At 43.1% G+C, this 24,267-nt stretch overlaps 1 protein-coding gene across 1 annotated transcript in view; it reads right to left on the minus strand.

Moving 5' to 3' along the window:
• Nucleotides 1–14,148: 14,148 nt before the first annotated feature.
• The window catches only part of SLC9B2 (solute carrier family 9 member B2), a 177,812-nt gene continuing 167,693 nt past the window's right edge, over nucleotides 14,149–24,267 (minus strand). The window contains exons 12-13 of the mRNA XM_069743658.1: nucleotides 21,266–21,550; nucleotides 14,149–14,268 (exon numbers count right to left, since the gene is read on the minus strand). Of these exons, the coding sequence (XP_069599759.1) occupies nucleotides 21,314–21,550 (237 nt within the window). The 3' untranslated portion in view covers nucleotides 14,149–14,268; nucleotides 21,266–21,313. The remainder of the gene's footprint in view (nucleotides 14,269–21,265; nucleotides 21,551–24,267) is intronic.

The raw sequence follows: 24,267 nt of genomic DNA on the forward strand, positions 1-24,267 counted from the left end.
GCTGCTTTCTTGTATACAGGTCCTTCTCAAAAAATTAGCATATAGTGTTAAATTTCATTATTTACCATAATGTAATGATTACAATTAAACTTTCATATATTATAGATTCATTATCCACCAACTGAAATTTGTCAGGTCTTTTATTGTTTTAATACTGATGATTTTGGCATACAACTCCTGATAACCCAAAAAACCTGTCTCAATAAATTAGCATATCAAGAAAAGGTTCTCTAAACGACCTATTACCCTAATCTTCTGAATCAACTAATTAACTCTAAACACATGCAAAAGATACCTGAGGCTTTTATAAACTCCCTGCCTGGTTCATTACTCAAAACCCCCATCATGGGTAAGACTAGCGACCTGACAGATGTCAAGAAGGCCATCATTGACACCCTCAAGCAAGAGGGTAAGACCCAGAAAGAAATTTCTCAACAAATAGGCTGTTCCCAGAGTGCTGTATCAAGGCACCTCAATGGTAAGTCTGTTGGAAGGAAACAATGTGGCAGAAAACGCTGTACAACGAGAAGAGGAGACCGGACCCTGAGGAACATTGTGGAGAAGGACCGATTCCAGACCTTGGGGAACCTGAGGAAGCAGAGGACTGAGTCTGGTGTGGAAACATCCAGAGCCACCGTGCACAGGCGTGTGCAGGAAATGGGCTACAGGTGCCGCATTCCCCAGGTAAAGCCACTTTTGAGCTACAGAGAAGCAGCACTGGACTGTTGCTAAGTGGTCCCAAGTACTTTTTTCTGATGAAAGCAAATTTTGCATGTCATTCGGAAATCAAGGTGCCAGAGTCTGGAGGAAGACTGGGGAGAAGGAAATGCCAAAATGCCTGAAGTCCAGTGTCAAGTACCCACAGTCAGTGATGGTGTGGGGTGCCATGTCAGCTGCTGGTGTTGGTCCACTGTGTTTCATCAAGGGCAGGGTCAATGCAGCTAGCTATCAGGAGATTTTGGAGCACTTCATGCTTCCATCGGCTGAAATGCTTTATGGAGATGAAGATTTCATTTTTCAGCACGACCTGGCACCTGCTCACAGTGCCAAAACCACTGGTAAATGGTTTACTGACCATGGTATTACTGTGCTCAATTGGCCTGCCAACTCTCCTGACCTGAACCCCATAGAGACTGTGGGATATTGTGAAGAGAAAGTTGAGAGACGCAAGACCCAACACTCTGGATGAGCTTAAGGCCGCTATTGAAGCATCCTGGGCCTCCATAACATCTCAGCAGTGTCACAGGCTGATTGCCTCCATGCCACGCCGCATTGAAGCAGTCATTTCTGCCAAAGGATTCCCGACCAAGTATTGAGTGCATAACTGAACATTATTATTTGATGGTTTTTTTGTTTGTTATTAAACACTTTTATTTGATTGGATGGGTGAAATATGCTAATTTATTGAGACAGGTTTTTTGGGTTATCAGGAGTTGTATGCCAAAATCATCAGTATTAAAACAATAAAAGACCTGACAAATTTCAGTTGGTGGATAATGAATCTATAATATATGAAAGTTTAATTGTAATCATTACATTATGGTAAATAATGAAATTTAACACTATATGCTAATTTTTTGAGAAGGACCTGCATAAGAGTATAGCTTAATTAATCAAAAAGGAATGAAAAAAAACCTGACACATGCTTTCATTCCGAAACAGATTAAAAGGAAGTACCCTTTTGAAGCCGGGGATTCGGAAATATGGGACAAAGTGCCCAAGGTTAATGTGACAGTAAGGTGTCTCGCAATACGGCACTTATATTTGACGATGTAGGGCTGCTTAAGCAACCACATGATAAGAAAGCAGTCCGCTTTCTGAAAAGAGCTTTGGAATACAGGGCTGCTGCGATCAAGCCCAATATAGCCGCCACATGTACAGCAAGATCCCTAAGCATGTGGCTTGGTTAACTCCAAGAACAAGTAAGAAACAAATGCCCAAGGGATTAGTTAATTGCTAGTTTACCAAACATAGTGAAGGCGGCAGATTTTCTGGCTGATGCCTCAGTGGATGCTGTCTAACAGCACGGGCCTGTGCTTTTCCAAATACAGCTAGATGGGCCCTCTGGCAAGAAAAATTGGACTGGGGACTTCAACTCTAAATCCAGACTCTGCGGTATTCCGTTTAAAGGGGAATATCTCTTCGGGTCGTCACTGGACAAGATCCTGGATAAAGCCGCAGACTCTAAGAAAGGGTTTCCTCTGGCTAGTGTCCCAAAATTTAAGAGACCCTTTTGGCCATAAAGGAAAGGGGCCCCTAAACAAAAAGGAAGCAAGATGGAAGGATAAAGGAAAGACCATGCAAGGGGATTATTTTTTATCTGGGTTTCCAAAAAAAAACAAACCCAAAAAACAAGGAGACCGACGCCAGGCCCCAGGTAGGTGGAAGGCTGAGTCTAAGTTCACAGATGTGCGCAGCGTATCATCTGCTGCCAAAACGCATGCAAAAGCACGCTTACGCCTGCGCATCATCTTGCGCATGACACAAAAACGCATGTGCATGCTTTTAAATGTGTTTTGCCATGTGTTGCGTTTTTTATGCGCATGGTGGAGGCGGCGACATAATTTTCTGGACATTCGCAGTCTAAAGTACACATCCGTATTGCACACCAATGCGTTCCCATAGACAGTAATGTTTTCTTTTTACGTAATCATCCGAATGCAGAAGATTGCGCAATATTTGACGCCTCAAAAAATGCAACATGTTGCGTTTGCCGCAAACAGCGAAAAGACGCATGCGAACGCATACAAAAGCATATCCCTGCGTACACCATGTTAAAAGATATGTACGCATGACCCATGCGGATCATACGCTGCGCGCAAAAACACTAATGTGAACCCGGCCTGAGTCAGTTTCTTCCTGCCTGGGAAAGGATTTCCCTGAGCCCTTGGATATTGGGCACCATAAGGGAGGGGGTAAAGCTAGAATTCCTCTCACCCCCCAGAAAGATAAGTGGTCACAAAAGATTCGCATTTAGGGGTAAATCAAAACACCCTAGAGGAGGAAACAAGGTCAGTTTTAGAGAAGGGGGCCCCTCACTCTCGTGCCAAGTAGTGATGAGCCAATATACTCGTTACTCGAGATTTCCCGAGCATACTCGGGTGTCCTCAGAGTATTTTTTTAGTGCTCGGAGATTGTTTTCTTAGCCGCAGCTGAATGATTTACAGCGATTAGCCAGCTTGATTATGGAGCGCCCCCATGGGGCCGTGGGGTACTCGGTACCTGGTCCTGCAGTTCACAGGGTGATGTCATGGTGGCTGACCCGGCTCGGGGCCCTGGGACGTCTGTGTAAAAGGGAAAGGTCTTTAAAGGGATAGAGTTTATGTTCGTGAAGCCATCTGTGGTATTCGGTCAGGGTGACTGACGGTGCTTTAAAGGGTACACTGGGGTGATGTTATGGCAGCTAGATGGTATACCTTCGAACAGGTGAAGTATGTCCCCAGGGCTTCCCGGTGTGTAGATGGTGGTATGGTGAGAGGTGCAGAGAAGAACGAGGACACAAGGTTGCAGTCTCTACCTTTACTGAAGGCTTCAGCATCCACAGTCCAGAGCACCAGATCACAGGGCAGGCAGAGTCCGGCCGGTTTGGAGGCAAGTCCAAGTGGAAATCAGTAGCCTTCCCTTGCGCTGCAGTGTTGTAGTTCCTTACTGCCTAAGGCTTCACATAAGGTCCTCACAGGTGTAATGTCTTTCTCTCTGTCCCCCATATAGGATAGGACAAACCCGTATGATTGGTGGCTAGAGGCTGTGTATAGGGACTCTATCATGCCCCGGCCTCCATAGTTTGCCATCGTGCCTCCTGGGTGTATGGTGGACAGGTAACGTGAAATTAGCTGTCCTGCCGTCTCTGGAGCACGGCATAAAGGTCGTTACTCCCTCGGTGTTGCGGCTACTGGGCTTCTGCGCCTCAGAAGGAGGCAGCCTGTGTAGGGCTGGTCCCCTTCTGGTATCCACTCCTTTGCATGCACAGTTCTGTGTACTTTCTCCTTCGTTCTCTGACACGATCCCACCCCTGTCAGGGACCTACTAACTGAGCGATGCTCAGCCAGCAACTAACTCACTTTCCCTACAGGCGACCAGTTTTACCAATGTGGGGAGTGACCTAATAAATAGGAGCAAGAGCTCCCCCTGGTGGCCTGGAGTGTGAAATGTGTTGCATGTTTGTGATACCTGGATGCAGTTGTCCTTCTTTGCCTCCAAATGTAACACCACTCTCCCCTAGAGGAAAATGACGTTACTGCAACAACCAGGACCCTGGGGCGCTGCAATTACATGTGGGTATTCCCTAGCAACCAGGCAACCCCCACATGTACTTAGCCTGGCTAATAGCTGTAAATCATTCAGCTGAAGAGATGAAAACGAAATCTCCGAGCACTAAAAAATACTCGGGAGGACACCCGAGCGTGCTCGGGAAATCTCGAGTAACGAGTATATTCCCTCATCACTAGTGCCAAGGGGAGAAGGGGAAAGGGTTCTACAGCCCCATATTCTTAAGGAAAAAGCCAGACAAATCATTCGGGACAATAGTAAATTTAAAAGGCCTAAAGCAATTTCTAGTGCCCTGACCCTTCAAAATGGAGGTGTTATTGCCACTACAGATCTCCAAAACGCCTACTATTATGTGCCTATTTTTGAAAGCCATCAAAAACCCCTCAGGGTGACAGTCAACATACAAGGACTGTTAACACCCCTACAATTCCTGGCTCTCCCCCTTGGCCTATCTATGGCCCCAAGGGTCTTCACAAAGATAGTGGCAGATATGTCAGCACATAAGAGAAAAGGACATTTTATTCATCCTATACTTAGACAACTTCCTCATTGTTTGATGGAAGTCAGAAACCGAATGCAAACAGGCAGTGGGACATGTAATGGAGATACTGCACTCCATAGGATAGATAATAAACTTGAGAAAAATCAGGGGAGAATAAATCAAATTCTTAGACATTTTGTTGGCTGCAAAGAGGCAAACTTATTTTCTTCCGGAAGATAAAGTGTGCAGATTGGCTTCCAAATTGGTCAAATACCCAGTGACTGCCCTAAGAAGGGCTATATCAATCCTGGGAATCTTAACATCTTCCATCCCAGCTGTAACCTGGGCAAGGTTCCACTTTAGAACCCTTCAGTGGGAACTTCTGGAAGAGGGGAAAAAAAGCAGAAGGAAATCTGGACAAAAGAATTATTTCAGAAAGGATGCAGCAATCTTTAAGGAGGTGGCATCACAAGACAAACTTGTTGGGCGGAGTTGATTGGGAAATTAAAAACGCCCAAATCACCACGGGCTTAAGCCCTTTCGGCTGGGGAGCACACACAGAGGGAAGAATTCTCCAAGGAGAATGGTCTCAAAAGTTGCTGGACGCAGCTTCCAACAGGAATGAACTAACGGCTATCAGGCTGGCACTTATAAAAAATCTTATCAGAGATAAAAGGCCAACATGTCAAAAGTTTTGTCGGAACACCAAAACATCAGTTGTGTATATAAACAAGCAAGGGGGCATGGGGTCTCATGCCAGAATCAGACAGTATAATGACTTTAGCTGAAGAAATCTTAAGGTCACTATCGGCAAGTTATCTAAAAGAGTAGAACTCTGAGCAGATTACGTCAGTCATCATATGGTAGATCAAGATGAGTGGTCCCTAAACCCATAGATATTGCAAAGAATAAATCAAATATTAAACTCTGACACTCAAAAGATGAACGTTTGAAGTTTTATTGAAGCAAAACAAAAACCCATGATTTCGGATAGTAGACCCATACGAATACAGATGTGTTAAATTCATCAACGTTTTAGTGTAATTTCGCCTTTTTCAAGCTAAATCTGTTGTGTAAAATAAAACAATATTAATATAAGATAAAGGGTCTCAAAATGAAAAGAAAGGATACTGCTGTCTAGTTAATGGACTAAATGGAAACTATAATATTGCACAATTTAACTAAGTGATCTGAAGAGGCTATATACACCAAGTCCACTATATACACCAAGTTCAGGAGAAACTGGTTAACTGTGCCCACATGAATGTCAGTTTTATACCAGAGAAAGTATATGCGTGCATGCTGTTAAAGAAAATATGCATAGACCATGGAAAATGAAAGAAGGTTTCATATTTAAAGTCATGGATAATATATAGAGCCAGCATTACATGAGGTAAATAAAAGGAAGGAATCAAAGCAATAATGTACGCCCAAGAAAAATTAGAGTGACATGCTTTTAATAAAGAAAATGTGTACATATATATTACCTTAAAGGTTCAGGGTCCCCAAGTGGTGGAGTGAAGTGTCCAGGTGCATTGGTGTGTGGCTCGTTACAAACGTGCTCATTTATAGCCCAAGTGGAGGCGATTGAAAATACTTCCGGTGTTCTGCCCTATTTCTTGACTTTATATTTCAAAGAATAGTCTCAGACGCTGAAGGGAACCTCAGACTTGTTCACAAGCAAATCAAACAAATAAAAAAAAATCTTGAAGGTTCTTCTCCCTGGATCCAAAAGACCCTCCTATGTAGTCGACGCCCTTCTCCACAAATGGCCAAAAGAGCTAGTTTATGCTTTTCTCCCCAATTTTCATTTATTACGATAGTTCTCAGGAAAATTCTGTTGGACCAAGCCAAAGCGGTATTAATAGCACCCCTCTGGCCCAGAAGAACCTGGTTCACCTGGCTACATTGTCTGGCAGTGGGGGAACCATGGGTACTACCAGAAATCCCAGGGGACCCATATTACATCCCAATATCAGGGATCTCCATTTGACTGCATGGAGCTAGAGCGGAAGCTTCTAGCGGCTAGTGGATGCTCAGATGGGTTAATCTCCACCCTTATGAAGTCTAGGAAAAAAATTACATCAGACATCTAATCTAGAATTTGGGGACAATTCCTAACCTTTTCAGGGGTAGACCCATTAATAGCCAGGTCCCCTCGTTTCCTATTATAGAATTTTTTACAGAAAGGGTGGGTGTTGGGGTTGAAAAAGAGTACCCTTAAAGCCCACACTACAGCACTGGGAGCCCTCTTCTACCAAAGAATTGCCGATCACTCCCTGATAATAACATTTTTCAAGGCAGTCGCTCTGAGATATTCCCACAGCCCTGAGCCGCCTCTTGGGATCTAAACCTAGTTTTAAAAGCTTTAGTCAAACCTCTATTTGAGCCCCTATCAGATTGCTCGATTAAGATTTTGACCCAGAAAACGTCCCTTCGTGTGGCCCTTACATTAGCTAGAAGGGTTGGGGAGCTGCAGGCACTATTGGTCAACCAAACTTTTACTTGGATCTTGCCAGATAGGCTAGGTCAGGGCTTAGTATAACCCTTTCTCCCAAAGGTGGTAACAACCTTTCACAGATCTCAGGAGATAATGTTGCCATCTTTCTGTGATAACCCTAAAAATGAGGGGGAAAGAGGGTTTCATACCCTGGATGTTAGGAGACGCCGGATACAATACATAGTCAACCAGGGAATTCAGGAAATCTGTTCTCTTTCAGGGTCACAGGAGAGGCCAGGCTACGTCCAAAGAGTCCATAGCCAGATGGGTCAGAACACAGATTGCCTTGGCTTACACTTCGTGAGGTGCTTCCCCCATCCCCAGATAATATACAGGTCCTTCTCAAAAAATTAGCATATAGTGTTAAATTTCATTATTTACCATAATGTAATGATTACAATTAAACTTTCATATATTATAGATTCATTATCCACCAACTGAAATTTGTCAGGTCTTTTATTGTTTTAATACTGATGATTTTGGCATACAACTCCTGATAACCCAAAAAACCTGTCTCAATAAATTACCATATTTCACCCATCCAATCAAATAAAAGTGTTTTTTAATAACAAACAAAAAAACCAACAAATAATAATGTTCAGTTATGCACTCAATACTTGGTTGGGAATCCTTTGGCAGAAATGACTGCTTCAATGCGGCGTGGCATGGAGGCAATCAGCCTGTGACACTGCTGAGATGTTATGGAGGCCCAGGATGCTTCAATAGCGGCCTTAAGCTCATCCAGAGTGTTGGGTCTTGCGTCTCTCAACTTTCTCTTCACAATATCCCACAGATTCTCTATGGGGTTCAGGTCAGGAGAGTTGGCAGGCCAATTGAGCACAGTAATACCATGGTCAGTAAACCATTTACCAGTGGTTTTGGCACTGTGAGCAGGTGCCAGGTCGTGCTGAAAAATGAAATCTTCATCTCCATAAAGCATTTCAGCCGATGGAAGCATGAAGTGCTCCAAAATCTCCTGATAGCTAGCTGCATTGACCCTGCCCTTGATGAAACACAGTGGACCAACACCAGCAGCTGACATGGCACCCCACACCATCACTGACTGTGGGTACTTGACACTGGACTTCAGGCATTTTGGCATTTCCTTCTCCCCAGTCTTCCTCCAGATTCTGGCACCTTGATTTCCGAATGACATGCAAAATTTGCTTTCATCAGAAAAAAGTACTTGGGACCACTTAGCAACAGTCCAGTGCTGCTTCTCTGTAGCCCAGGTCAGGCGCCTCTGCCGCTGTTTATGGTTCAAAAGTGGCTTTACCTGGGGAATGCGGCACCTGTAGCCCATTTCCTGCACACGCCTGTGCACGGTGGCTCTGGATGTTTCCACACCAGACTCAGTCCACTGCTTCCTCAGGTTCCCCAAGGTCTGGAATCGGTCCTTCTCCACAATCTTCCTCAGGGTCCGGTCTCCTCTTCTCGTTGTACAGCGTTTTCTGCCACATTGTTTCCTTCCAACAGACTTACCATTGAGGTGCCTTGATACAGCACTCTGGGAACAGCCTATTTGTTGAGAAATTTCTTTCTGGGTCTTACCCTCTTGCTTGAGGGTGTCAATGATGGCCTTCTTGACATCTGTCAGGTCGCTAGTCTTACCCATGATGGGGGTTTTGAGTAATGAACCAGGCAGGGAGTTTATAAAAGCCTCAGGTATCTTTTGCATGTGTTTAGAGTTAATTAGTTGATTCAGAAGATTAGGGTAATAGGTCGTTTAGAGAACCTTTTCTTGATATGCTAATTTATTGAGACAGGTTTTTTGGGTTATCAGGAGTTGTATGCCAAAATCATCAGTATTAAAACAATAAAAGACCTGACAAATTTCAGTTGGTGGATAATGAATCTATAATATATGAAAGTTTAATTGTAATCATTACATTATGGTAAATAATGAAATTTAACACTATATGCTAATTTTTTGAGAAGGACCTGTAAAAGCACACTCTACAAGGGCTGTCTCTACATCCTGAGCAGAGAGCGAATGCATCTCTGGAACAAATCTGTACAGCTGCCACATGATCTTCACCCTCCACTTTTTCAAGCACTACAGGGTGGACTTAGGTGCTGGGGAAAGTTTTATAAGCAGTGGTCCCTCCCTAGGGGATTCCTCCAAAATCTCTATGGTGCTGTCGTGGGAAATGAGAAAAATGATTACTTAACTGTTATTCAGATTTTCCAGAATCCATGACAGCACCCTTCCTTATTCTCCCCCTTCTCACCTCTCTTTGGTGGATGGTCACTGTTGATTCACCGGGTGTTGCAGATTTTTTTTTTTTAATTTATTTTCAGATGTAGTCATGTGCAGGGTATGACTTAATACCACTGGAATAGCATGTATTACCAAATTTGTATATATACAATATATGTTAGTCTGTTTACTAAATTGGCCAAATGGAGTTCCTCATGCTATGTAAACTAATGAAGCGAATGAACCAATGAAGCGTACTCTAGGGCTCCACCTTTTAAAGCTATAGGGTTTCCTGTCCTTGGGGTGGAGCCTCTCTCTCCATTGTGCAGTTGTGGGTTCTGGAAAATCCGATTACCGGTAAGTAATAATCATTTTCATAAACTTCTACAGCGCTCAAATGCAAAGAAACTGCATTTTCCTGGCACAAATGAATAACCAAAGTCATTTCAGTGGGTAGGCAAAATAGTTCAAAACTGTCTTGCCTATTCTGCTTTAAATCCACCTCTCAGGCTCTGGCAGAGACTGTTCACCATTAATGGTATTTTCCCTGTCCAACCATCACAGGCACTCTAAGCTAGCTCAGCTGCCTGTTATTAGACAAGCAAACCCTGGGCTGGAGTATATGAGTGCGACCTTTCCCACACAGGCTCTTTTTAATCACTCCTAACTCCTGGACCCAAAATCTGTGACTTTCTTTTTTTTAATTATTCCTGGACTTACTTCACTGAAGCAAGCCACCTCAGTGACTCATACCTGCCATTCAGGACTTTACCTCCTGCTTCCCTACAGGTGTTAATCTGCAGATTAATAGCGTTCCAAACTGTGCAGCCGCCAGACTGATAGCCCGGCTAACAGTGGGAAGTTAACTTTATTTTTACTGGTAGCCTCTGGTTTTCAGTCACCAATCGGTACGCAGTGAGCAGAGCAAGCTGTCCGTCAATCAGCACTGAGCTGGCTGTCAGTCAATTCCAGGACATGGTTACAGCCGCCATTCAGTACACAGAGCAGTAACTGAAGCCATGTCAACACACCTCTATGACTGAAAGCTGGCAGCTCCCACAATGAATAAAGTTAGTTTCCTCCCTACATCATATCTCCAGATTAATAGGTTTTTAAATGTGTTTTTTTTTTTTTATCAATGAACAGATATGTCACAGATACATGCTGCTGACTACATTGACATAGTGGGAACTACCCAGTGTAGCAACAAGGTGGTGGTCTGAGTGTCCTGCAACAGCAATCAGGATCACAGGTCCATGTTAGGCTTCACTCGCACATCCCTGACTCCTAGTTTCTTCTCCAAGACACACAGTGTCCTATTTTCATAAATTTTGTTCATCAGAGTGCCATAAAAAGAAACAGAACTTTGAAAAGTCACTATATATTAGTCATTTATAGTAAACCTACCTAGTCCGAGCCATTTTTCTACAGTCTCTTCCTCTGAAATTGGCATTTTAATTCTGCATCCAAGGATGCCGCTACTGGGAAGTGGGGATCACAATGGTAAGTCTGAATCATGCCTTTACTTTTATGTTTCTGCTGTCAGAGACATGGCTCAGATTTAGCACTGCGGCAGCTGTTCCCCGTCAGTCATTGGGGTGGTGCTGTGTGCTGTTCGCTCAGGGTTTAGCAGTGACTGTGACCTCGCTGTAATCACTCCCTGGCAGTTTCAGTCTGCTTTGCACACACACGTTCTGTAGAACAGGCTGTTAATGTGCCCTGGATTGATAACGTGTGCTCGCAGTATAGTGAGAGATGACTAACTGTTCCCTGTACCGTCCTGATTATTTGGAAGCTAGCAGAATAACTTAATTTTCTCCCTGTAGCTACACTTTCAGTGAGCTGGGCAGACATGATTTAAACACTTGTTTTTGGATATGACTGCTTCCCTTTAAATATGGCTGTTAAATAAAGTGGCTGGGCTAGTAGTAATATAGTTAGCAAGGCCGAAAAAAGACATTTGTCCATCCACTTTAGCCTATATTCCGTCAGAACAAATCCCCAGATCTACATCCTTCTAAAGAACCTAATAACTGTAAGATACAATATTGTTCTGCTCCAGGAAGACTTCCAGGCCTCTCTTGAACCCCTCAACTGAGTTCGCCATCACCACCTCCTCAGGCAAGGAATTCCAGATTCTCACTGCCCTAACAGTAAAGAATCCTCTTCTATGTTGGTGGAAAAACCTTCTCTCCTCCAGATACAGAGAATGCCCCCTTTGGGACCGTCATATTCCTTGGTAACTGTATATATAGTTTATGACTCCTTTTTGTTTTGGAGCTACAACAACAAACTGAACGCCTGGCTCCAGGTTTACGTTGTCTATGTTGGCAGACAGTTAATAAAAAAAAATATACAGAGTCTCTATAGATATAAAAGTAATCTTTGTTTCCTCCGAAGATCATCCATTGTGCACATTCGATATTTACCTTTTATAAGAAATGTCAGAGGAAGTAGCATTTAGATGCACATAATGAAGGGCTGCTCTTGAACTGACCCAATATTCATGAGTACAACCTGTAAGGTCATTATCCTGAAGTCATGGTCGTCAGTTGACTATATTTAGGGTCTAGTATAAAAATAAGAAACTTTGAGATCTTTATTAAAAATTATAAGGATAAAAGTCTGATTGTTGTATAAGGCTTCCCAAGCTGTTCCAGTAATTAATGAAGTGCACTTACCCGTATATGCTGGTCACAATACTTTATTCGGACATGGTACAAAAAGTGCAGGGAGGGATGTGAAAAAAGCAGACAACGATCGTTTCGTGCCTCAGCACTTCAACGGGTCCACAAAAAAGTGGACCCGTTGAAGTGCTGAGGCACGAAACGATCGTTGTCCGCTTTTTTCACATCCCTCCCTGCACTTTTTGTACCATGTCCGAATAAAGTATTGTGACCAGCATATACGGGTAAGGTAACGTTCACACTAGCGTTATGCTAGTGTGCGTCGGGTGACGCAGTGGCGACGCACGCGTCATGCGCCCCGCATGCGGTTTTGTTTGTTGCGTTGTGCGACGCATGTGTCTTTTTTGCCGCAAGCGTCGGACCAAGAAAATGCAACAAGTTGCATTTTTCTTGCGTCCGATTTTCGGCAAAAAACGACGCATGCGTCGCAAAACGCAGCGTTTTTGCGTGCGTTTTGCCGCGTTTTTGCGTGCGTTGTGCGTTGCGTCGCCAACGCAGCGGCGCACAACGCTAGTGTGAACGTAGCCTAAGTGCACTTCTTTTTTTTTTTTTTTCTTTTGTTGGACTATTATGTTGCACTTTGGAAGCTGCACCCCGTAAGGTATTTGGCTCTCTGATCAGTTTGGGTTGTTGCATTTTTAGAATCTAACTAGATAGCAGCGGTGCGGTGGTTTTTTTTCTTTGTACTGCTCTGGTTCCAGTAATTAATGAAGTTTATAGGATGCCCCTTATGTGAGCAAACACCCATATCAAATGAAAACTGTTTAGCGGGCTTTGATCCAGTCTTGGACACAAGCTGCAGGTGTGAAGGGTAAGGGTATGTTTCCACGTCGCGTATTTGCTGCGGATTGGAGGCTGCGTACAGCCACAGCATCCAGATGTTACAGCATAGTGGAGGGGATTTTATGAAATCCCATATCCACTATGAGTACAAAGACGCAGGTGGCAAACCTGCGTATGCACACATGCGGCACGTCTTTATAGATAAATTGCGGATAAATAATACAAAAGTCTCGCACTCAACTTAAATCTTATTGCTTGATAGATTTTATTGGTACTAAGGTAGCACTGGAAACGTTTCAGCCCTTATCGAGCTTTCATCAGTCACGTGCTGTGCCTTTAAATGTGTAACGACTATACCAGACGCACAGTCTCCGCAAGATCAATAGCACTGTTCTATGTATAGGATGCGGTGATTCTGCATGTGTTCAATGAACAAATGCTGAATCACCGCCCATACAAAAGCCAGCAGCGCTTTGGACGGGGTGGGTGTCCACTGCGTCCAAAGCGCTCAGAATACAGGAAACATACCCTCACCGGTTATGCAATAACAAAGCATAGTGGCCATCTTGAATGCAACTTTTCTTGGATTTATATTTGTTTTTTCTTCAAATAAAAAGGCAGATGTGATACTCAGACTGGAAGTTCTATTAATATGAAGCACACCATTGTTTTTCTGGTAATTCTGTTTTCTTTATCATGTTAATAGGGATTTTACACTGATGTGAAAATGAAGACAGTAAATTGGGCACTGTGCATTTTGGACAGCCAGTCATGGTGGCCTGCTAAGGTACGTAATCTTGCTGTGTCTTAAACAACTGTGACCGTACCACTGGAACAATAAAGAATTCTAACTGGGAAGGAATTTTTTTCCCCAATGTGGAGCTTACTCTTTGCCACATGGTTTTTTTTTTGCCTTCCTCTGGATCAACATGTTAGGGCATGTTAGGTTAGGCTATGGGTTGAACTAGATGGACTTATAGTCTTCCTTCAACCTTAATAACTATGTAACTGAGAATTGAGAGTAATGAGGTCCATCAAAAAGCTGGTAGCAAATTGTGTAATATGTCATTTATGTCTAAATTGGATTACACAAACTATTCCTTGAACCAAGAGAAAATCTAAACTAGTGTTTCATATGACATTTATTAAAAGAACACTGAATTTGGGCAAAATGGTGGCTCAGTGGTTAGCCTTCGGGTCCCAGGTTCAATTCCCAAAAGGACAACATCTGCAATGAGTCTGTACGTCTTCCCTTGCTTGGTGGGTTTCCTCCATGTTCTCCAGTTTCCTCCAACACTCCAAAGACATACTGATAGGGAAATTGTGAGCCCCAATGGGATCTAAAGCTCTGTGGAATTAATGGCGTTATAAAAGTGAATTTTGAAGTCGTGACTGTCATAAGAAAGTAACCAAAATCCATGTGAATAAAAAAAAAAAATTGTTTTCATAGAATCTGCAGTAAGTTAAAAAAAAAATGTCCATACTGATGCGAGACTCGTTAAAGGGTCGATAGTAACTTGAAGGATTGCTGTTTCTAACAGGTGGCGCTATAGAGTTCCAGTCCTCTTCCACAAGATGCAATTTGCATACATATAGATTCTTGTGAGCCATGAATATGACAATATATAAATCATTCTTTGTTAACAGCAGATATAGTGAGAGAGCGCTGGTATAAATTACCCTCCATATATGCAACACCTGAAAGGTAGAAATAACCCTTCTTCTGAGTTTATATCTTCCTAAATATTTATTCCTTGATTGTGTTCATTAAAGTAACCTGTCAGCAGGATTGTGCGCAGTAACTTACCCACAGTGTCAGGTCGGCGCCGTTATACCGATTAAAATAATACCTGTGTTGATTAAATCAGTCTTGTTGTTTAATCTTTATTTGTAGTTTACAGCTAATGAGATTCTCGTGCTTCGGAGCGGCCTGTGTGTGTGTGGGGGGTATTTGTGGTGCCCTGCTTCAGGGGCGGACGTACGGCATGTGCAGCCAGTGTGGCTGCATTGGGACCCGGAGGTGTAGAGGGGCCCCAGCAGGGCAGCTAACTCTGAGGACCATCTGGCCTGTTTATCTGGCCCTGAGGCACCAGGCAGGGCCCTGACAAGATTGCCCCCATGTGCGGCGGGCAGGGAGCGATCCCTCCTGCTCCGCTACCTACAGTAGAAAATGGCAGCGGAGCGAGCTGCAGGGATCCGTCCTGCTTCCTGTCTTGACAGCAGTGCGGCCGGATGACGTCAACATTCAGTGCGCATCTGTGTCGGATAGAAAACTGCTGGAGACAAAAATTCTGTGGAGATGTGAGTGGTGTGTGGTGCAGAGGTGTGTGTGCATGGGTAGGTGGTGGAGAGGGCAATGAAGGGGGGTGGTGGGGGAGAAAGCAATGATGGAGGTGGTGGAAAGGACAATGCTGGGGATTGTAGGTTAGAAGGCAATGAGGGTGGTGGGGGAGGAGGCAATGATGGGGGTGAAGGCAATGATGGAGGAGGTGGAAAGGGCAATGATGGAGGTGGTGGAGAGGACAATGATGGGGATGGAGGGGAGAACAATGACTGGAGGTGGTAGAGAAGGCAGTTATTGGAGGTGGGGGAGAGGACAATGATGGGGATGGAGGGGAGAACAATGACTGGAGGTGGTAGAAAAGGCAGTGATTGGAGGTGGGGGAAAGGACAATGATGGGATGGGAGGAAGGGGGGCTTATAATGGACATTCGAACAGGGGTTGGAGGACGTTAAGATATGGATGTAAAATTAATTGGTTGGTAGAGGAGGCTACTCCCTGATAGCGTCCTCCCCATCTCACAATCCATTGTTGTGTTATCAGGGACTTAAAATTTATTTAGTATTGGGAAAGGAGGCGATAAGGTACATAGGACCCTTTTATAATGAACTGAAAGGTGGGAGAAGACGCTGTCAGGGACTTGTAATGAATTGGGAGGCGGCAAAGGATGCTCAGTATCCGATAGCGTCTTCTCCCACACCAAATTAATTATAATACTATCAACTACATATAATAAATGATGGGGACACAGGACAGGACTAAGGCTATGTGCACACGTTCAGGATTTGAAGGAGAAAATTCTGCTGTACATCCTAATGTGTTGACTGGAAGAAAGTTGAGTAAAATACATTTTTTTTCCACATATTTGCCAGGCTTTTGTTAAGTAATTTTAGTACAGATGAAATGCGCTGCTAGAATTGACATTATGCAGATTATAATCTATAATCTACTGCAAATCTGCAAGGAAAAAATAAGCAGCATGTGCACGAGACTTCAGGAATCTCATTCACTTCGCTTGTACTGTAAAACACTGCATACTTTACGTGTGCACATAGCCTTACAGGTATTTGGGGAAAGTCACAGACTGAATAATTTATATTATTGGGAGTCAGTGATTATAGTTAATGGGGGTCATAGTTCTGCTTATCACGTTATATTTTTAATGGTGGGGTACATATCTATTCGGGGGGAGACATGTATGTATACAATATATGTGACATTGTTATTTTCAGGGCTGCGAAGATCATTGTGACAAGACGAGTCGTGGCTGGGAGATGTCGACAAAAAGGTTTGACCAGATGGTGAAGAAACAGGAGAAAGCGGCTCTAATCAGACGAGACGTCAGCGGTAAGTGTCTGGATGTAGATATTATTCTGTATTTGCACTGTGTGATGTGGATTGATAATGTTTTTTTTGTAAAAGCCCTTATTCTACATTCTCACATTTGTGTGAAATGTCCGTGTGCTTCCAGGTTTTTTTTTTTTTATCAGCTTTATAGGTCCACACACATACATGTAAACTACAGATCTTTCTCTGAGGGTCAGAGAATGTTCTATTCTGATCCGATTTTGAGGATCAAAAAGGACATGCTCAATGTGTCTGTAAAAGCAGGCAGCACACCAACACTGCACACAGATACAGAGATGTAGCATTATGTCTAACACAGTCCCTTAGTATATTGTGTACTCACTTATTATTTATAACACAGTCCCTTAGTATATTGTGTACTCACTTATTATTTATAACAGTCCCTTAGTATATAGTGTACTCACTTATGTATAGCACAGTCTCTTAGAATATAACATACTCACTTATGTATAAGCACAGTCCTTATTTACAGTTTCTTTTATTATGCACAACACCGTCCCTTATTACATACCATCCTCTCTTTATATATGGTTCCGTCCCTTATTACATAACTCTGCTGTTATGTACAGTGCTGTGTCTTACATAGTGTATTTTTGTTATTCACAGTGCCCCCTTATTACATAGTCCTCTCTTATTCGATATAAAATGACTGCTTATGGAGCAGTCGGTGACTAGGAAACCAGTCCATCAGCTCCTCCATTAGAAAAAAAGCTTTCCCATGCTCCATCAGCATCATTGCATTATATATCTAACAAGACAGGACGGTATGTAATAAAGACAGGGCTCTATATATTCCGATATGTAAGTACATAAGAAGAGAGGACACTGTTTAATAGATGGCAATATACATAATAAAGGAGACTATGTAATACATATACATGTATGTGTGGCTATATCATGTATATAGTGGGCAGTTCAGTGACCTGACATAAGCTATACAGATGTATATGTAAGCAGAGCTGGGGCGGACACTGACCGCTTGGGGCGGACACTGACCACTTGGCGCCCCTGTACATTTATGGTGACAAATCTAATATATAAAGCTGAATGTGTGTGTGTGTGTGTGTGTGTGTCCGGGATTGGCATCTGCACAGTCACCCATCTGGACATCGACAGCATCATAGGCTATGTGGTGAGGCGAAATTTTAACCCCGCGCGTTCCAATTCACCAAACAAGTTTGCCCCTATCTACATAATGGGGAAAACGTGAAAGGAAAAGTGTTGGAGGCAAATTGACAGCTGCCAGATGTGAACAAGGGGGACTTAAAGAGTGAGAGCGATGGCGCCAAAGAGTATATACCGTACAGTTGCTAAGGTGGGGCCCCGAAATGGGATACTCACCACACACGGGGATATGAACACACACACAAAATGCGCCACACACTACCACGTGCTTGAACACATATACCACACTCGGCAAACATTTCACCACACACACACCAACCTCGCCACATAAAAGTCGAAACTCAAAAGTCGCCGCTCAAAACTCGCCACGCGCAAAACTAGGCTCACGCAAAACTCGCCACACGTGCAAAACTCACCTCATGGAAAACTCGCCACACGCAAAACTTGCACACGCGGAAATATTACCACATGCACAAAAATTGCAACATATGCAAAAGTTGCCTCACACAAAACTTGCACATACTCAAAACGCACCACACATAAAACTCGCCACTTGCAAAACTTGCTGCACACAACTTGCTACGCTAACCTGTCACATGCAACTTGACACACAAAGTTGGTACACGCATGTCGCCACACAAAACTCATCTCACAAAAGTCGCTACATGCATGTTGCCACACGCAACTCAACACACATAATTTGACACATGAAACTCGCCCTAAAACACACACAAGTCTGGTATTATCCTTCAAAAATAAAAATCTGATTAATAAGCAGACAAACTACAAGAGCAAGAAATATACCATATAGGAAATACGGCAGCTGTCAGTCACATGACCTGTCTATTATGTGTATGTGTGAGCTAATATATACTGCCAGGGGGGAGGCCTTCCTGTTGGCTGGGGATTTATCAGGCTGCCAATTTAGCTTACAGATACTGAGGTAAAAATACTGACCAAATAACGTGTGAACGCGGTCTAATACAGGAGGAGATGACATACAGATATATACTATATACAGGGGAGATGACACACAGATATATACTATATACAGGAGAGATGACACAGGTATATACATGAGGAGATGACAGGTATATACTATATACAGGAGGAGATGACACACAGGTATATACTATATACAGGAGGAGATGACTTACAGCTATGTACAGGAGGAGATGACATACAGGTATATACTATATAAAAGAGGAGATGACACATAGGTATATACAGAAAAAGATGACATACAGCAGATATACACTATATACAGGGGAGATGACATACAGGTATATACTATATACAGGAGATGACATACAAATATATCCTACATATAGGGGGAGATGACATACAGGTATATACTATATACAGAAGAGATGACATACAGGTATATACTGTACTATATACAGGAGGAAATGACACATAGGTATATAAAATATACAGGAGGAGATGACATACAGTAGGTATATACTATTTACAGGGGAGATGACATACAGGTACAGTATATTATATACAGGGGAGATGACATACAGGTATATACTATATGCAGGAGATGACATACAGGTGTATACTATATATAAGGGAGATGACAAACATGTATATACTGAGGGGAAAATGAGAGGTGTGAGGTGAAAATGAAAAGGTGTGAGTGCAAAATGAGAGGAGTGAGGGAAAATAGTGGAGTGATCGGAAAATGACAGATGTGAGGTCGAAATGACAAGTGTTAGGGGGGAGTGAGGGGGAAAATAAAAGGAGTGAGGGGGAAAATTATATATGTGTATATATATATTATATATATATCTATATATATCCATCTCTCTCTCTCTCTCTCTCTCTCTCTCTCTCTCTCTCTCTATATATATATAATCTACTATATAATTGTCTAAGTGGTACTTCCGTCTGTCTGTCCTCAACTTCCGTAACGGAAATCCTGCGTTGCTGATTGGTCTCGGCAGCTGCTTGTCATGGCTGCCGCGACCAATCAGCGATGGCCACAGTCCGATTAGTCCCTCCCCTGCACTCACTGCCCGGCGCCCGCTCCATAATCCCCTCCAGTCACCGCTCACACAGGGTTAATGGCAGCGGTAACGGGCCGCGGTGTAACGCACTCAGTTACCGCTGCTATTAACCCTGTGTGTCCCCAACTATTTACTATTGATGCTGCCTATGCGGCATCAATAGTAAAAAATGTAATGTTAAAAATAATAATTAAAAAAACAAACCTGCTATACTCACCCTCCGTTGCAGCTCGCACCGGCCACCATCTTCCGTTACAGGTTCTGGTGGCAGAAGGACCTGCCATGACGTCATGGTCATGTGACCGCGACGTCATCACAGGCCCTGCGCTACAAAGACCTGGCATGACATCACGGTCATGTGACCGCAACGTCATCACAGGTCCTGCGCTAATACCAACCCTGGGACCGGAACCTGCCGTGGACTACAAGGGCTCCCTCGGAAAGGTGAGTATATGTTTATTTTTTATTTTTTCACCTGTGACAAACCTGGCTGGGCAATATACTACGTGGCTGTGCAATATACTACGTCACTAGGCAATATACTATGTGGCTGCGCAATATACTACGTAACTGGGCATTATACTACGTGGCTGGGCAATATACTACGTGGCTGGGCAATATACTACGTGAGCTGGGAAATATACTACGTGGCTGGGCAATATGCTACGTGGCTGGGCAATATACTAAGTCACTGGGCAATATACTACGTGGCTGGCCAATATATTACGTCACTGGGCAATATACTACGTGGCTTGGCAATATACTACGTGGCTGGGCAATATGTTACGTGGCTGGGCAATATACTAAGTCACTGGGCAATATACTACGTGGCTGGCCAATATATTACGTCACTGGGCAATATACTACGTGGCTGGGCAATATACTACATCGCTGGGCAACATACTACGTGGGCTGTGCAATATACTACGTGGACATGCATATTCTAGAATACCCGATGCGTTAGAATCGGGCCACCATCTAGTATATATATATATATATATATTGTCACCATAATTCCATAAATGTACGGGGCCCCAAGCGGTCAGTGTCCGCCCCTGTTCTGCTTACATATACATCTGTATAGCTTATGTCAGGTCACTGAACTGACCCCTATTTTACATACTGAATATAATATAGTTTTGAAAAAAAAAAATAAAAAAATCACATTCAAACCAGTTTATATTCAGTATGCAAAATAAGGGGGCAGGTCAGTGCGGTATCAGTGACCTGTCATAAACCATACATATGAATATGTAAACAGAGCACCACATAAGGTCCTCCACAACAGGCCGCCCAGGAGCACGAGAATCTCATTAACTGAAGAGGTATCATTGTAATCAGTATAACGGAACCGACCTGACACTGTGTGTAGGTTACTGTGCACAATCCTGCTGACCGGTTCACTATAAATACTTTAGAGAAGATAAGATTCCCACTACTATGGTCCAGCCACCATGGATTGGAAGCCACACCAGGGCAGTGTGAATCTTTTTACTCGTTTCCATTTAATACATTTCAGAAAAAAATATATAAAATTGTTCCTACTGCTGGAACTGTACCATAAATGTTAATAAACTTTCCCATAGATTAGCAGAGTGGATTGTATGTCAGACTGGGCCAGAGATTTCCATCCTGTTGTCTGTCACCTCAGATTCTTCTGAACCTATGCGTGGGTTTGATTTCTGGAGCATTTTTCGCCCTGTCATACCAATGATTAAAGCACCTATTGGTGCAGTGATTAAAATAGCCAGGAAAGCTATAGTAAGCACATCCATGCCATATGCTTCAAACTGTTGGTTTCCAGTGTTCCTCGCCATATCCAGGGCAACAGAGCCAATGGCAGCCTGAAAGAAACACAATACAAGGTCTTTCAAAATTGTGTTAACTAGAAGGCAACCACAGAATTTAGTCTACAAAACAGCACTAATTTAACATAAGAATCTGATGATTTTTCGTTGTTTTCCTCCCCTTGTTCACTGAGCCATAACTTTTACTATTTTTTTTTATGGGCTCTTGGTTTTTTTGCAGGAAGAATTGTACTTTTGAATTACATCATCCAGTTCAGCATTTTTTTTTTTTTTAACACAGCATTAATCTTACCGTAAACCTGCAATACCAAAGATGAATAGTTTTTGTTTTAAGTGGTGAAAAAAGGTACATTTTGTAAAGAAAAAAGTTTTTGCTTGTGCCACCATTTCCCCAGAGTTGTAACGTTTACAGTTTGCAGGATATGGAGCTGTATGAGGACTTGTTTTATTATCACTTTCAGGTGGATATAATTATAATTATGTAATTATAATTATATAATTGCCAGTTTTTCCGTATTTTTGTGTCACTTCGAGGGATGAAAAAACACAATTCTGTTTTTTTCGCTATGCCTTTAACCGATCAGATTATTTTTTTTATTTTGATCAGACTTTTACAAATGTAACAATACCAAATCTGTGGTTTTTCTTCAATTTAAGTGTGGTGATTTGAAATGTATATTTTTTTCATATTAACCTTTCTTTCTTTTTACTGTATGTTAGTTCCATTAGAGCCATATGAGCCTGCAAACATCTGATTGCTTGGGCAATTTTCAGCCCTGCTATGTAAAGTGAAAATAACAGTCTCCTATGAACATGGACAAAGCAGAATTCATCATCTTTCTCTCATAACCATACTATGGAACTCTCTACCCCAACATATCAGACTCTCACCTACCATGGAAACCTTCAAAAGGAACCTGAAGACCTACCTCTTCCAACAAGCCTACAACCTGCAGTAACCACTCATCCACCAAACCACTGCACGAGCTGCTCTGCTCTTGCCTACTGTATCCTCACCTCACACATCCCTTGTAGATTGTGAGCCCTCGCGGGCAGGGTCCTCTATCCTCCTATACCAGTCATGATTTGAATGGTTTAAGATTACTGTACTTGTTTTTTATTATGTATACCCCATTTCACATGTAAAGCTCCATGGAATAAATGGAGCTATAATAATAAATAATAATGCCAGCTAAAGGACGGGGTCCCACTAGTGTATCACACTGAATGTAATATTCTAATGACACTCAGCTCCTGGTCTGCTGCGAGTGTGAGCCGAGTATCAGTGCTCTGTGGTGGAACACGCAGCAGATCTGTCCTGGCGGAGGTATCCAGGATCCTAGTCTGGGCAGAGAATCATGAGACAGCAATCTTGGTAGTTCATATTTGGAGGGGGGTGTAGCTGGTAGAAAACTGGGCCACCAACTTTCTAAGTCCACAGGGTCTCGCCTCAAGTGACTGGTCACTCAACTCCGAAGTTTTCATCCAGATCTGTCAGAAGTGGGACACCCCGACGAAGATCTGATGGCTCTTTCGATTCTTTTTCAGAAGGAGCTGGCGTCACGTCAGATCAGGACCTTCCTCAATGGAGTTGCCCACTTGGCTGCACCTTATCAGCCTCCGGTAGATCCATGGGATCTTAACTTGGTCCTATCTGCTCTTCAAGACTCTCCGTTTGAGCCCATCCAAGACGGTACAAATTTGTTCCTCTCCTGGAAGGTTGCCTTCGTGGTGGCGATCACGTCTATCAGATGAGTTTCGGAATTAGCAGCGCTTTCCTGTCACTCTCCTTTTCTGGTTATCCACCAGGATAAGGTCTTTCTTAGACCGGTTCCTTTGTTTCTTCCAAAGGTAGTTTCCTCTTTCCACATTAATGAGGATATTGTTCTGCCTTCCCTTTGCCCTTCCCCAGTTCATCCCAGGGAAAGGTCTCTCCACAAGCTGGATCTGGTCAGAGCTCTTCGTTACTACCTTTGTAGGGCAGCTCCCTTCCGGCACTCTGACTCTCTGTATATCATTTCGGAGTGTCGGCGTAAGGGTCTCCCAGCATCTAAATCTACTATCGTTTGCTCGATTTGCTCGGCTATCTTGGAGGCATATCGGGTTAAGAGCAGAACTCCCCCTCTGGGGGCTTCCTGGGCCGTTTGCCATCAGGCCTGTTCATCTTAGGTCTGCAAGGCAGCTACCTGGTCTTCCCTTCACACTTTTGTGAGGTTTTACAGAGTTCATACCTATGCTTTGGTGGATGCCAGTTAAAAGAAGGAAGGTTTTGCAGATAGTGGTCTGAGTTTTTTACCTGAATCCGACCTGAGTTTTCAAGATTCTCCTCCTCACCTACCCACTTTGGGATGTCCCATGGTTACCTGTGTCCCCCAATGAAGCGATAAAGAAAGATGTATTTTTTTGGTACTCACCGTAAAATCTTTCTTGGAGCCTTCATTGGGGGACACAGCACCCTACCTGGTTTATGCCATGTTGGGCCTGTTAATAGTTTTAGAGTTACGATTGCCTCTCCTACTGCTTTTTCACTAACTGACGAGCTTTGTGTCTGTTGGTGGGTGTATACTACTGAGGAGGAGCTAACTTTTTTTTGCCTACTGACAGCAGCACACAACCATGGTTACCTGTATCCCCCAATGAAGGCTCCAACAAAGATTTTATGGCGAGCACCAAAAATCCATCTTTTTAATCCATTCCTGATCCTTTTTAGATTAGTCCTCTATAAGTGAACTCCACCAGGAAAGAAATCCCAG

This window comes from Ranitomeya imitator, chromosome 1 (genome assembly GCF_032444005.1).
Source record: "Ranitomeya imitator isolate aRanImi1 chromosome 1, aRanImi1.pri, whole genome shotgun sequence".
NCBI classification, from domain to species: Eukaryota; Metazoa; Chordata; class Amphibia; order Anura; family Dendrobatidae; genus Ranitomeya; species Ranitomeya imitator.